The 15,626-nt window shown below is 30.3% G+C and overlaps 2 protein-coding genes across 4 annotated transcripts; one reads left to right on the forward strand and one right to left on the reverse strand.

Annotated features, from left to right (window-relative positions):
- Nucleotides 1-1,925: 1,925 nt before the first annotated feature.
- LOC113854971 (putative E3 ubiquitin-protein ligase XBAT31) lies at nt 1,926-5,310 on the forward strand. Of its 3 annotated transcripts, none has more exons than XM_027486349.1 (8): nt 1,926-2,278; nt 2,355-2,414; nt 2,510-2,581; nt 2,656-2,777; nt 2,891-3,031; nt 3,117-3,224; nt 3,612-3,867; nt 4,407-5,310. In XM_027486349.1, the coding sequence occupies exons 1-8, from the start codon at nt 2,099-2,101 to the stop codon at nt 4,797-4,799; spliced, it is 1,332 nt and encodes a 443-aa protein (XP_027342150.1). In that variant the 5' UTR covers nt 1,926-2,098; the 3' UTR covers nt 4,800-5,310. The 3 variants fall into 3 exon arrangements, with proteins under 3 accessions (XP_027342150.1, XP_027342152.1, XP_027342151.1); XM_027486351.1 differs by having other exon boundaries at nt 2,016-2,278; nt 4,388-5,249; XM_027486350.1 differs by having other exon boundaries at nt 2,213-2,278; nt 2,529-2,581; nt 4,407-5,198.
- Nucleotides 5,311-7,168: 1,858 nt separating this feature from the next.
- On the reverse strand, nt 7,169-11,692 carry LOC113856573 (uncharacterized protein At3g17950-like). Its single transcript, XM_027488440.1, has 3 exons — nt 11,446-11,692; nt 11,026-11,175; nt 7,169-7,856 (listed from the first exon to the last, which is right to left on the reverse strand). Exons 1-3 carry the CDS (start codon nt 11,455-11,457, stop codon nt 7,377-7,379), a joined length of 642 nt encoding a protein of 213 aa, XP_027344241.1. The 5' UTR covers nt 11,458-11,692; the 3' UTR covers nt 7,169-7,376.
- Between the last annotated feature and the right edge of the window lie 3,934 nt (nt 11,693-15,626).

The raw sequence follows: 15,626 nt of genomic DNA on the forward strand, positions 1-15,626 counted from the left end.
ACAACTAAATATAAGTATGACACATAGTTTAACGTGTCCAATTGTATCTACTAGATAGTGACATGGACTTAAATATCTACAACACCATTCAAGATAGGTACATACCTATTGTCTTAATACAATTTTCTTTTTCAGTGCAAATTAAATTATACAATTATATATTTCATGCTTGAGCTTTTCTTTTACTTATATTGTCTCAATTGCATTGTTATTTGATTCCCTTTCTTTTATTCACGCTCCTCTTGAACATGACGTGTGGAAATCGAATCTTACAAATAGAAATCCAAATCTCAAACACTCCAACTTATTTTGTGAATAAATGGTGCTAAAGACAAAACATTTACGGTCTAAACACTTGTTAATCAGAGATTAGAAAAGAAACAAATGGAAAGAAAAGGACATAATTTTAGCAAATGCTTAATGCAAGGATCTGTATATAGATCGGAGGCCATGATGTCTTCATCTAGTGGTGCACAAGGACATGCATTTAGCTAGGCAGCAATGGTCATGGAATATTATGGCGTTCAAATCTTCAGCTTCGTATTATCTTATAGACTTATACTACAATGCCATGAAATTTACCAAAATGAAAGCACTATCATATCCATAAAAAGTGCTATTAAATTACTCTAGTAATCCCAAAATACTCACCCACAGCCTGCCATGTCGGAAGATTGGAATTTTACTTTTTTTTGGGTCTAGACGGAATGTTACCACAACTTTAACCAACAAATCTTAATTAAATTTGAAGAGAAAGATATTGAATGCTATTTTAAACATAAATAAATGAAACGATTAAATTTTAATGACATTATAAGTAAGTATATCTGACAAATCTAACTAAAATTGATTAATCACCGTATATTTCTCTTTTTTTTTCCATTAAAGTCATTGGTAATTAATTACTACACTGCATAAATTTTATTTATAAATTATATTATGATGTATTAATATCAATAAAATATATCCTAAATAACTTTTAAAAATCTTAAAATAAATAAACGTATTAATATTAACCATAAATAAAATAGAAGTTAAAAAATGAAATCATTCAATTAAACACGCACACACATCCTACTTAATATATGTTTAAATGTTTTAAGTTATATCAGTAAATCATTAAAAAAATTTAAAAACAGTTTAATCAAAACATATATAAATGAAATATTTTTTAAAATTAAACACAAATCACTCAAATTTTAATTCATCTTTTAATCAAATTCGTGAATCCTCTTGTTCCAAACATCAATTGTCTGGTCTATTTTTGTCAAAATTAAACAATTTTTTCTTGATTCAGCTTTTTAAGAGTCAATTAAATCTTATTTTAGATAAATTACATTTTATTCTTCCATAATTTTACATTCTTCTCAAAACATCACTTTATATACTTTTTTACTGGTTAACCACTTTAAATTGATACAAAAGCTAATATCATAACAGAGCTACGTAAAAGAAATACAAGAAAAAATTGATTTAATTTTGACAAAAATATCTTAATTGTATTTTTAACTGATATAAAACATCTGAATATTATTTTAAAAATATAAGTTGAATTAAAATTGATTTGGTAAAGGTAAAATGAAATTTACAGAGAATTGGTAGGAATAAATGGTGCATCATTTCTTACATCATGATTACAAAATTTTCTTTACGAAAAAGCTTGACAAGCAGTACGTAAAATGAAACATTCAGTAAATACTGATTGTGTTTGGGGGGAAATAAAAATAGGGGGCCCCTTTTATTAGATTGGATAACATGAAGAAGTAATAATATGTGCTTAGGGTAGCGGAGCCAAGCTTACGCGGAATCTGACTGCTGCCCGAAGTCATTCTGAGTAACTGCTAAACACTGACACGGTCAGCTACCATCCCTACCCGCTTTCTCTTTCTCTCTCTAAAAACCTTTGCCACACTGTCTTGTCTACCACAACACACAGTTACAACTTACAACTTGAATGTGAAACCAATTTCTATATCTTTCTTTCTTTCTTTCTTTATTTATTTATTCATAACACATCACTGAAGCACCAGGTGGCGCAGCCAAAGCAGAAGAGGGGAAGTGAAGCTCAACCACCTCTCTCCCACCAGAGTGAGAGATAATGGGTCAGAGCCTCAGTTGCAGTGCCACCCATGACCGTGCCCTCTTCACTGCCGTCCAGCAAGGTGACCTTCAAATTCTCTCTTCTCTGTTAGAGGCTCATCCATCTCTTTTGCACCAAACAACTCTCTATGATCGCCACTCTGCTCTTCATCTTGCCGCAGCCAATGGCCAGATCCAGGTTCCTTCTTTTTCCTTTTCCCCTTTCTTCTGCGTTCTATTTAGGCACCTCAATTGATGGCTCTCTCTCTTGGCAGATTTTGTCTCGGCTTTTAGATGGATCTGTTAACCCAGATGTTTTAAATCGCCAAAAACAGGTAATTTGTAGCTCTTTGTATATTTTTTTATTCTTTCAGTTTAAAAATGATACCTTTGCTTACCCTTTTTTATGTTGTGATTGTGAATGCTTCAGACTCCTCTTATGTTGGCAGCAATGCACGGGAATATAGCTTGTGTGGAGAAGCTCCTTGAAGCTGGAGCTAATGTAAGAAGGTTTCATTAGTCTAATCCATGAGTTGCCATAGATGAATTTAGAAAACTGATGCCTGAAATTCTCAGGTGTTGATGTTTGATACAGTTTATGGAAGAACCTGCTTGCACTATGCTGCCTACTATGGTCATTCTTCTTGCCTCAAGGCTATTCTTTCTTCTGCTCAATCTAGTCCAGTGGCTGCTTCTTGGTTGGTCCTTTTCTCTTCATGAACCATTTTCTCCTCAAATTGATTTGGATGCTGTTATGGTTTTTGCTTTTGCTGTTGGTTTTAACTTTTTGGTGTTTTTGGATTCGGAGCAGGGGATTTGCTCGGTTTGTGAATGTTAGAGATGGAAAGGGTGCAACGCCATTGCATTTGGCAGCTCGTCAAAGAAGGTCTGAATGCGTGCATATTTTATTGGATAGTGGAGCTCTTGTTTGTGCTTCAACTGGTGGATATGGGTAATGATCTGTCCAAGTTCTGTGCTTTGTGGCTTGAGTATGTTATGTTTTTCTGTTTTGTGGATTGATCAATTGCTATTTTCAGCTGTTCTGGGAGCACTCCCCTGCATCTAGCAGCTAGAGGGGGATCACTGGATTGTATTCGTGAGTTGTTGGCATGGGGTGGTGATCGTCTTCAACGTGATGCATCTGGGTATGATTTTGTTTCTCGGGGCAAATTCTTGCTATTTAGATAAGGGTTATCGGGTTTGAGGCTTAATGACATGTCTAGACATATTCATCTTAACTTATGTGTGGCTTATTGGGTTATGGATTGGTTATCTTACTGTGTTATGGTAATGTCATATTTTAAGTCTTCTAGGAAAATCTTTGATCTGATAATTCCATTGCTTGTTTTGATGGGTCCTTCCCTGGCATTTTTCTATTGCATTTTCCTCAACTTCAGGGAACCACTTACCTCATTTAAGAACTTGGTCATTTATAGGTACAATGGGTTCATAGCATTTAACTAGGCACCTTATCATTAATTCTCAGAATGCTTGGAGTTACCCTCATGCTGTTGTTTGTTGTGTTTATGCAGGCGAATACCATACATGGTTGCTCTGAAACACAAACATGGAGCGTGTGCTTCGTTATTAAATCCTACATCTGCCGAACCTCTTGTTTGGCCATCTCCATTGAAGTTCATTAGTGAGCTTAATCCAGAAGCCAAAGCTTTATTAGAACAGGCCTTGATGGATGCAAACAGAGAAAGGGAGAAAAACATATTGAAAGGGAGTTCTTACTCTGTTTCATCTCCATCACATTCTGATGGTGTAGCTGACAATATGTCTGAGGTAATTTTACACCCTCTTTGCATTTCCATACTCATGTTCAGTTCAAGTGCAAAGCACAAGCAATTACTAAAGTTCAGTAGTTCAATAATAGGAAATTAATAAAGTTGAATAATTTTTAAATACTGCAACATTTCAAGCATCTCAACTTTGAGTTTTTTGTTTTTTTTTTAAAAAAACACACTTTCATCTTTTGATCAATTTTTAAGCTGTCCAATACTGCATTAACCCTTTGATGCTCCATTGCCATTGCCCCCTTTATTTGTTTGACAGTGAATCACTTGGTAATTCTCTTGGGCAGATGAAATTGATCTACCATAACTCATGGACAACCAAACAGTAATAATGAATTTGAACTGTATAATTGAGACATCGGCTGAATTTTATACTTCTAATCAACATTAAGAGAGTGATTATTTGGAAGAATTTAAAATCCTCTCCATTATATTTGTGTGATACATAATTTAAAAAGAATTATATTTATATTCTAATTGTAGAGCCAATAAAAATTATTTATTCAAAGTGTGATCTGATATTTGCAGGTTAGTGAGTCGGAATTATGCTGCATCTGTTTTGAACAAGTATGCACAATTGAAGTTCAAAACTGTGGCCACCAGATGTGTGCACAATGCACACTTGCCCTATGTTGCCACAACAAGCCCAACCCTTCCACTTCCTGTCTTACTCCACCAGTTTGTCCCTTTTGTCGGAGTGCCATAACAAGACTCATGGTTGTGAAGATTGAACGGCACGATGAAACAGATCAGGACAGTGTTGACATGAATTGCTCTAAGCTAAGCAAGTCAAGGAGGTTCAGAAACTTGAATGACAGTGGAAGCAGCAGCTTCAAGGGATTGTCGAGTGTAAATTCATTCAGTAAGTTGGGTGGCCGCAGCTCTGGAAGGATTGCTGCTGAGTGGACTGATAAACAGTGATGGCATTGGCATCTACTTGTGGTAATGAGTGATTATTATTCTATATTGGCAGGATAAGGTAACTAGGTGCTTAACCGGCAAGGCAAAATCAAAGTTAAAAAGTGAAGGAATATAATGTAATTTTGGGAAATAAGCAAAGGGAGTTGAAGTGAAGTTCGCGGTAGGTACCAAGTGTTGTTGGGATAAAGAGAAGGGGATGTCATGTTGTTGTAGTATTATTATTACTTGAGAATGAAGAAGCATCACCTGAGTCGATGATTTTGGGCATCACCAATAATTTTATTTTAATATTCGTAAACCGGTAAAGTGAGAATAATAATCTCTAGAAAGTACAAGTAAATATATATTATGGGAAAATGTATTGCTTATTTGCATTTGGTTTATTTCTTTGTACTCATATGATATGAGCAATAAGATACAAAAGAGAAAGACATGGCCTGCTGTTGCTTGTCATGTGATCGTGTCTCAGTTTGTAGAATAGTTTGTGCACTTATTAGGAGCATCATTTGTTTAATATATAAATAATAACACAATTCGGACATGATCACATGACGAAGTCACATGATCTAACGTAATGCTGACACGAAAAATTTGGGTAGTGATATAATTGATCCAATGACTGAACACTGAATACCCTCTTCAAGTCTTGTGTTGGGTCTAATAATTCTGGATGGCCACCACATACCAACCGGGTTTTGTTGGAGATTTTTGGCACCAAAAACTGAAAACAGGAAAGAGACACATAGCAGAAAAGCGAATAAGAAAGTTATGTCATGCAAGGACTTGGACAGTATAGTTGTCATTTTTCCATACGCTGTGGTACAGATGCGAACGTGTTTGACCTGTTCTTTTGAGAGCTACATTCTAACTCCCAATCATAATATGAGCCAGGAGCCCCACCACAATAAAAAATAATCCACAAACTATTTGACATGAAAATTGTTAGAAATGTCTTATTATCAATTATAGATGAGTTGAAAAGGATAAATTGAAAAATGAATTATTTATTGATAAAATGATTTTTTAAAATTCTTTCTCAAAATATAAATGCATATTCCTCAATATTTTTGTGTAGACTAGCAAGAATTATCTTGTACCAAAACAAGATAAGCATTGATATTTTACAAGATATAGTAACCAAGGTGTCTGCCGACAAGTTGTGGGAAAATATATTGGAGAACGGGTCACACTCAGAATCACATGTGGCCTTTGCTGCATCAAAATGGATATAATTAAGAATCTCGTAACCATCAGATTTGGATCTAATCAAACTATCAAAGTGGTTGCAAATTGCAATCTCACATCAACCCATATTCAGCTTAGAACGTGTCTCTTACGGTACCTTTGGCAAATGCAGTCTGCCCAACATTTATCTACTATTAAAATAATTTTATGAAAATAATTATTATTTTATTTTTCAATATTTTGAAATACAATACATTATTGCAATCAATTTTATTTAATCATTTCTTTCTATAAATGATAAAAAAAATTGTTTACTTTTTTTTTTTACTTACTGTTAATCTTATATAAGATGTATTAATTTTACTTACTATTGTTTCATGAGTAATATATGCATTTATTAAACAAAATTAAGTCTTCTGTACTTGAATGTGTGTCCATAGTAGGCGTATCATTTTGTCTTTATGTAACATTTTTAGACTTTTAATTTTAAAATTAAATGAGTTTTTCATTGTTGGAAGGTTACTGTTATTATTATTACTACACAAAATTGATGTTCTATTAAAAATACAGATAGAATATTAAGAGATAAAAAAGGCCAAGTTAAAGTCACTTCGTTTTATCTTAATTCCAATTTGGAAGAGTTTATTACATTGTTAGTAGAAAGCAAAACAAGTTCTTGAAAATTTCTATTTGAGAAGTTTAATAATAAAAATGTATATATTTTTTATACTGAAAATACTAGTATTAAAAAATCGATCAACTAAAGATATAAATAGAATATTAATTAAGGAAGAAAATTATAAAATGAGAGAAAATATAATTTGTTAGTCTCACCCAAAGGATAAATGAACAATTAGGTGATCTCCATCTTTGTTGGATATATGTTCAGCCACCAAATGATTGAAAAAGAAAAATGCTCAATCCACGGGGACCAAAACGGTGTTCCTAGTAATATATGTTTAAGTTTTTTTTTTTCTTTAAATATTTTAAACGTGTTTCTCAAACACATGAAAATAAAATAAAATAATATTAAATTTACCTTGTTTATTTTTAATTTAATTGAAGGGGAGGTCGCTGACTAAAATAATAAAATTGGCAAAGATATTTTGTACATTAGATTGACGTAAAACAAGTGACATAATGCATTTGATTTTGTTATTTTATAACAAAAACTAGTCTTTTAAGCGATTGAGTCAATTTTGGCATAAGAGTAGCTTAAATGTTAGAACCTATTACTTATCCGGGGGTAATAGATAGAATACACTAATCGAATTTTTATCCCCTCCCCCAAAAATATTGAAATTTGATCATCGAACAATAGGTCAAACATAGATTAAAAAGATACTAGGAAGAAAAAAGACTGTGTTGGAGATGCCAAATCATAATTAAGAATTAGCCAACTGCAGCTTGTCCACACATGCATGAAAACATTTGTGCAAGTGAACCAAACCCTTTGTTTTCGTTCTCCAATTCCATGCTTTCTCTCTCTGTTCCAACGGAGTGAGGGGGAGCAATGGTGCCATTCATAAAAAGTGAATTTTGCTCCGAAATAATGGTTTCAGCCAATGCAAGCTCATCATCGGGGCCGTAAATAAGAGGGTTTTGGTTCCTTCTATTTTCACTAGCAACTCTTCTTTCCACAGCAAGAAATTGACCAAGGGACCGGGGATTATTTTTCTGGTTCTCAGCTTCAGGATTTCTATCCCTTGAACACATACATAATAACAATGAGCTGAAATTGATCTTCTTCTTCTTCTTGAAGACTTCTGTTTTTGTCCCTCTCAGTGATCTTCTGGACAGCTCTACAATGCTAGAGACACCCATGAGGCTCCCAAGTGTGGTACTTTTGTCTGGGAAAAAAGACCCTGTGGACTGAATTAAACAGACCTATTTTTAGCATCCACTAATCCATTCCATTCATATCTATGTTCCATGTAACTCACCCTTGACACAATTGCTAAATTACTATAATATATGAATTTGATGAATCGTTTGAACAGTACCAGGAAACAATAATCTGTATATTAAAAAATAATCTTAAAGGGTCAACACACACTATTAAAATAAAATTTTAATTTTAATTAAAATAATATAATACTATCTATAATATAGTTATGTGTTATAACTCCAACCTCCGAATCTCCGGATCAATTAATGTAGGGAATGAGTACTTGAAAACAATTATGGTAATTGAAAAAACTCATCTAACTGAACTAAATTAATAGAGAGAGTAGGTATTATGATATATAGATAAAATTAAGTAATGTAAGGTGTATATTAAACTATGAAGAAGATTGTCCACCGAATGCAACCTAAAAGTGGATTTCAATTATATTCCAATTTAATAGGAAAACCACCCAACGGGTGTAAGATATATATCACTTTAGCACATCAACTCTCGTAAGATCCTTCATTGTAAAATGCACACACTATTGCACCGATTAACTAAATGAAACAAATGAAATGACATAAGAAACATGCATGTTAGTTGTTCCATTTATTTCCATAAGTTAGACTTCTTTCAACTAAAATGATAAACACATCTTTCAATTTAAAATACTTATATCTGAAAATATTCAAATCTCACCCAAAAGGATAACATGTCTAATAAATGCCACGACTCCAAACTTTAAAACAACAAATCCCCTTAATGAAAATAACAAGTAACATCAACTATTAACATTTTCCACCCATTAACTAAGAGTTTTGTTAATTAGTATCTTGAAAATATTAGTTAAAAATTTAAATAAATAATTAATTTTTTATTACAATTATATTAAAATTACAATTAAAGTATATTTATCATACTTTTAATGAAAATAATTTTCTTATATTTTAGCCAATGCTTAAAAATATTAATCAGCATTTACTTTTAAAAGCTTAGTTCAGGTGATAAGAACGTGTAATCTGAATTTTTAGTAATCAAAAGTGATGCAGATGTATCTTTAAGGGACGTTTAGAAGACAAATATTATTTTAATCTTATAAAAATATCATTACTATGAACTGTATAGGTTAATAAAATTGTAAGTTTAAGTCTCTAAAAATGTAATTGTACTAAAAAAAAAAAACTTAATTGCTCATAATAGTTATATGTAACTTAACCCAAATCAATTAATGTGATATTTAGATATTAATGGTCCTAAATAAGGAAAAAATAAATTTTATTTTTGTAAGATGTTTTTGGAAGTTTTTTATTTATTCAAAAAGAGTGGATGTATTTACCACTGTTTTTAAGTATTTACATTCATTCGTATCCAAGCAATTTTTATTTAAAATATTTTATATAATTATATGAATAATAAAAATAATTTTATAAATTTTTAACAAGAAAATAATAATAAAAAAGAATAATAATATATTGTTTTATTATTTGTTTTTAATAAGCTTTATAATATTGAATTAAATAAATATAAAATATACAGAGAAATAAATTTAATGTCTTAAAAATGAAAGATGGATTTAATTATTTATTCATGAACTTCATAGAAAATGTTGCAAACATCGAAAAATGATAAACTTGAAGGGTGTTGGAACTTCTAACATGAAAGAGCTGAACAATCCGAGACGCATGCAGAAGAAAGACAAAAATGACAGTATACAGTATAGTAGTGAGTCAGCCCACTCACATGACCTTTCTCATTTGCTGTGAATTGTGATGGAGACCCCATTCACTCTTTGGTAAGGGAACAAACAACTTCAAACTATAACAATTCTCCTTTTCTTCTAAAACTCTTCTTTCTTTATATCCCGTTAGAAATAAAAAGACCAATTTTGATCTCCCAAAATGAAAACAATTATTAAAATATATGATAAAATTATTTATAATTATATTTAGATTTTAAATTAATTAATATATTACTGTGAAACAGTCCAAATAACAAGAGATATCTATAAAGCAATTTTGATTAAGTTTATTCCTTATCTTAAATGAAATGGAGCAAGAATCTGTTTATATGTATAGTAGTATCTATTGAGATATGCTCAAATAACCCCTTTACAGATGATCACTGAGAAGCTATATAATCTTATTTTGGTTTAGTCTGATGCGAAATGAACATATAATCATGAAATTGACTCGAACTATTAAATTAAAATTAAAATTGTTCTCGCGGCTCTTCCTCATTTCGGTTGGATAATAAGAGTTAAATTAATAAATAAATTCAAAAGGTTACGTATACTTAGCATTTTAATCACTGAGATGATTGATATTTTGTTATAAATGTATCTATTACTACTCTTAGTTGTTTATTGTTTTTTTATTAAACTATTTTTTTTATCTAAAACATATTTTTATAATCATATTAATAAAAAAATTTACATATTTTTTTAAATAAAAGTAATAATATACACATGAAAAATAGTAACAAACACTGTAGTTTATGATAAAGTAAAACTATCATGCATTATACTGTATTATCAATTTGGAAAAATTAGTTAATTTTTAAATGAAAGAACTAATATGATATGGCATGGAAAGAGTTATTTCTTAATTTCACCTTAAATTATACGTTTCACATAAGTTTAGTTAAGGGAATTTTAGAAAAACAAAGATCAAATAGCTCCAAACGAGTAGCATTATGACAATAAATATACTTAAAAATTAATTTTTGAAAATTATTTAATTGTGCGTAATGATTTTATGAGAATTTTTTTACTTAATCAGGATTAATTTAAATTACTTTACAAATTTTAATAATTTTAGAGAATTGAATTAAATAGGTATCTTTATTTTAAGAAACATTTTTATTTACATTGCTTTTTTTTATATAGTTATAAGAATGCCATTTTATTTTTTAATTTCAAATATTGGTATAAAATCGTGAAAATAAAAAAAATGATATTTTCATTCATTTTCAGCAAATTTTTAATAATAAAAATAAATTGATATTTTATGATTATTTATTAAAAAATTCCAGACTTAGAAAAACCTTAAATTTTGCATCATGGGAATTTTTTTTTTCACTTGATTTATAATTAAATGCAGTCGGCACCAAAACAAAAATAAAATAAAACCATAATTTTGTTAATGTTTCACTGACCTCTGTGTCTAGTTCTGATGAAGAATCTGTAGAAGAAGATGGGGAGCCAGTAAGTAAGGTGTTGAATGATATTGACCCACCATTGTCACTGTTTCTCACCAATTCAATTCTTCCATTCAGTGGCTGTAAACCCAGAGGCCAACCCTCATCCTAACATCAAATCAATTGCAATTTGCAACAGAAGAGGTTCAGATAAAAGCACCAAATGAATACCAAATAACTCGTATATCTGACAACATAATAAGAAACGAATCACAAAGAAACAACCACGTATTGATCAAATGTACGCATGCAGACCCACAACCTCAGAAATTAAATAAAGAAAACACAGACCCACCACTGAAATCCCCGAGGCGAAAACATGAATCCCAAGGAGTGGAAAATTCCAAAAAACGAACATGGTGTAGTTAAAAAGAGTACCTGTTGAGCCATGTTTTGCTCAAAACTCTTACACTGCTGCGAATTAATCGTCCATTCCTTGTTGTTCTGTGCTAAGCATAGAAACTGCGAATTATTGGCAAGAGCTGTGACTATAGTCTATAGAGATGCCACTGATAAAATCCAATTCTAATCAGTGGAAGCGAGGAAGCAAGAGAAAAGGGTCAAAAAGAGTGACATAACGAGTGAGAATGCTTATCATTTTGCAATAGGCGCAATAGCCATTCTCTACTTTTTCTTTAGCTCTGTTGACTATAAAAGAGAATCAGAATTATTATGTCGTTATATTGAATGACTCACATGCCCTCCTTTCAGGAATGCCAATTCAATATTCTTTCCTTCACCTAGCAACTAATCATTGCCTTACATATAGGTATTTTAGGCCCTCTACATTTTTCTACTTTTTTATCCAAGTGTGGTTGGCAATGGTTTTATTTATTCAAATTCACTTCAAAAAGTGTAGTATATTATAGCGGACTTAATGGAAAACAACCCAAAAAACTGAGAATTTTACTTTTTGAATTTTAAAAGTTGAGTTTAAAATTAAAAAAATGAATGTTAATATAGACAGTAAATTTTGAAAGTGTTGTTAGTAATGTATTATGGGCGGTAAAAATGAAGCGTTTTGGAAATCATGAATGATGCAGGGCGAGGCAAGGATCCTATGAAAAGTGTTGAAAGGATACACATCTTTTTGAGTTATGTTAAAAGACAACCACAAGGATCTAAGAAAACGTTTCAGAGTCACTTTCTAAAAAGCCTCGCTGATGCTCAAAGCCCGGCAAGTGTTTCACAAAACAATACACATTGTCTGCATAATTTTGGACTACTAAATGCCTATTCTGAATCACAACCCTTGCAGAGAACACCACTTCTTTAATTAATCAACTGTCTAATCAACTAACGTTACTCATAAATTTACCTTAGCTTCCAGAATCTACTAATTATCATTTAGATGCTCCAACAAGGCGCGTTAGAAACTAACAAAAAGGTGTCTTCGGAGTTTGAAAGTAAATTAATTTGTTATAAGTTAGCTCATTCGCCTACAGACCTAGTGATTTTAACAGACCCTATGATCTCGCTAGTTAAGAAGTAATCTCTCTATTTACTTAATTTAGGTTTAAGCATACTGTCAACCAATTAAAATATATCATAAATATACTTTTTATATTAATTATTGTATAAAGCATTCTCTCACAGTCTTAATAGTTAGAAGCCTTACTAGTTTTTTTTTAATTTGAATTTTATATAAAATATAATTGAATATGTCGAAGTTTAATAGTAAAATATTAATTGTTCTTTAAAATTTATGTTACCAGTCTTTGACTTTTGATATTATAAGTATTTAAAGTTTATAATTAACTTTGATAATTATTAATTACAATTTGATCCTTAACATTTAGAAACTCGATTGATTTAAGTGCATCAAACTTCAATAGCTGAATTGATTAACAGTTATCGAAGATCAAGTTGGTTCATATTTAGTAATAAAGTATCAATTTTGAGGAATCAAATTAATATTATATCTGAAGTTTTATACATTTTTGGGCCCTCCTTTAATTTGTTTTATGAATCTGTTCCTTTATCTGATTTTTCGGGTTTACTACGCGCTATCACTCGCAAACATGTTTACCCATTCTGGCACGGTATCAAATTCGTAAAACAACCTTAATTTGCACTAAAAATCTTTATTGTTTCAAATATTTGTTTATTTTAATTTTGTCTTTACCGTTATTAAAGTATTTCGATGTGATCTTTTCACTTATTATGTTCACTATATTGCAGAAAATGCTGTTATATACAAGTCTAATATGAACCTTATTAAATTGAAAGACAAGTTGGTAATTAATTTTAAAATCAGTGTTTTCGCATTGTTATTTTGCAATATTTTTGTGATTAATTACCATTTCAGAAACTCAGGCTAAAAGTTATGAGATTCCACAAGTAGAGTAAACTTAATATAAACTCAAATCCAAACCATCAGAAAAAAAGTTGTACTAGAAAAAGATAAAGTAGTCACGAAGTTAATAAATGTGTTAGAAAAAAAATTGTAAATATTGGTATTTAGAAAAGGACAATGAAAATTGGTTCAAGGAAAACATTTAATTTTTCTTAACTAAAATGTCGAATTTAAACTTTATATATATAATTCGTTGAGAATTAATCTTGTCATGACATTTTCAGTTTTCAAATAAGATTATATATATATATAAAGAACTATAGTTTAATAAAAAAAAAAGTTGCCAACAAAAAGTATTATTTAATTATGGTTACGTCATAAAATTCTTGGGCTGTGGTTGTTCTTGCTCACGAGCGTTCAAAAAATAAATTAGGGATACCTATTGTAGATAATAATCATTAAACTTTAATAATTAAGACCCTTTTTGTATTCTCAATATTGTGATTCCAAAACGTGATTCACTATAAGCGTCTATTGCTGTATTTAGTAGACATTGTGCTTTATTGGTACACATTAGACATCATGCTTTGATTGAGAAAATGACTTGTAATGTTTTAGCCCTCGCAATTTATTATAATAAAATAAGAAAGAAATATTTATTTTAGTAGACATTGCTAATACAGTGTCTGGTTAAACCCAGCTAAAATCCAATAAGAATAAAGCCCATAAGCTGCCTGGCCCATCCAATTTTGTCTATTATTGAGCCTATGTGACCTATATACTATATCCAGGACACCATCAAAGAGAAGGGAGTTCATAATGGGTTGCTGATTTGGGCCTTCATGTTCATTTGTGTGAAATTGCACTAAAGCATCGATTTTAATGTTCTGTCTATCTCTAGACCATAAAAAATTTGTTTTGTCTGAATTTGACCCCAAAAACAATAATGATTTGTTTGAATGAGAAAAAAAAAATTAGAGAATAATATATATATATATATATAGTGAAAGAAAAAACAAATCGAAAGAGAAGTTTAAAAAGTTAATTTTTAAAATAAAAGTACTTTTAAATACTAAAAGTCAAAGTTTCTATGTGAATAGCATATATAATGATTAAACACTTCTACTGGGATCGATAGAAACTGTTTTGTTTTAAACAATAGTTTCTATGTTTATTTTCTGTTTTTCTTTACTTTTAAAAGTATCAGTATCTTTTTCTCTTTCACTTATTTATGCATAAATATTTGAAAATAAAATAAAATCGCTTATTATTTTAACAACCAAGAACAACAAATTATCATTTTTAGATGTGGAGAACAGGTTTGAATTATTTAATCTTTAAGGGTGCTTACTCACAAGTCATGACTATTTTACATAAATTTAAATTACAAACAGAGATTTGGGGTTTTGCAGTTTTTCTTGAGCCATGTTGCCTTATTAGTTTTTTTCCCTTTTATTTTAGTTAAAAGTTACTCCTTTTATTCCTAAATGGATGTTCGAATTCACTCTTTTTTCACTCTTAACAGTATTTCCTGAAAACCTTAAAAACTATTTAAAAATATGAAAAAAAATAATGTTAATTATGCATAAGGGAAGAATTAACAAGGACCTGTTTGAATTATGTTTATATATTTTAGCGATTAATTTAACATGTCTTTGTATATTATTGGGCTATTAAGATATATTTTAAGAATTATATGTCTAACACTTAATTGTGCCCCATTAAATACTTTATTAGTGTAAATTGATAGACTTTTACGTTAAAAACTATCCAACAATCAATAATTTAAAGAAATATACTATTTTTATAATAATAATAAAAAAAACCGTCGTATGCAAGAATTAGTGTTTGCTTTATTTATATATAAAAAAAAAGACTAAACGATATAAAAATTATTGTTCTTTATTCGATTTTAAAAACAGTCATAGAAGGACGACAGAAAAAAAAAGGGAATTAAAACAAAAACATTGCTGCTCACTAAATTAAGGGACAACTTTTTGTGTGATTCACAAAACTGAGATGCCAATTATTTTTTCATTATTTTAGCTTTCTTTGTCATCAAAATTACAACCTTCATCTTTATTATGGTTAATGTGAGCATTCGCCATTATTATTATTATTAGGCTGCTGCGTTTACCGTCGTATTTCCATTACCACTGCCTATGTTGTTCATTTTTGTTGCTATTAACACAATGCCAGCATAATCGTTAGAAATAAATAGTATCACTTGCATGTGTTACTGTTATGAAATATCACACAGTAC

Source organism: Abrus precatorius, unplaced genomic scaffold, assembly GCF_003935025.1.
Source record: "Abrus precatorius isolate BTA unplaced genomic scaffold, Abrus_2018 Scaffold11, whole genome shotgun sequence".
NCBI lineage: Eukaryota > Viridiplantae > Streptophyta > Magnoliopsida > Fabales > Fabaceae > Abrus > Abrus precatorius.

What these genes read in the sequence shown, in the direction of transcription:
- LOC113856573 (XM_027488440.1), bottom strand. An exon ending in CATCAGAACTAGACACAGAG is followed by an intron (nt 7,857 to 11,025) that starts GTCAGTGAAACA and finishes TGTTTAATTCAG; the next exon opens with TCCACAGGGTCTTTTTTCCC.
- LOC113854971 (XM_027486349.1), top strand. Translation starts at nt 2,099, where the DNA reads ATGGGTCAGAGCCTCAGTTGCAGTGCCACCCATGACCGTGCCCTCTTC. An exon ending in TTTTAAATCGCCAAAAACAG is followed by an intron (nt 2,415 to 2,509) that starts GTAATTTGTAGC and finishes TGAATGCTTCAG; the next exon opens with ACTCCTCTTATGTTGGCAGC. An exon ending in TCCTTGAAGCTGGAGCTAAT is followed by an intron (nt 2,582 to 2,655) that starts GTAAGAAGGTTT and finishes TGAAATTCTCAG; the next exon opens with GTGTTGATGTTTGATACAGT.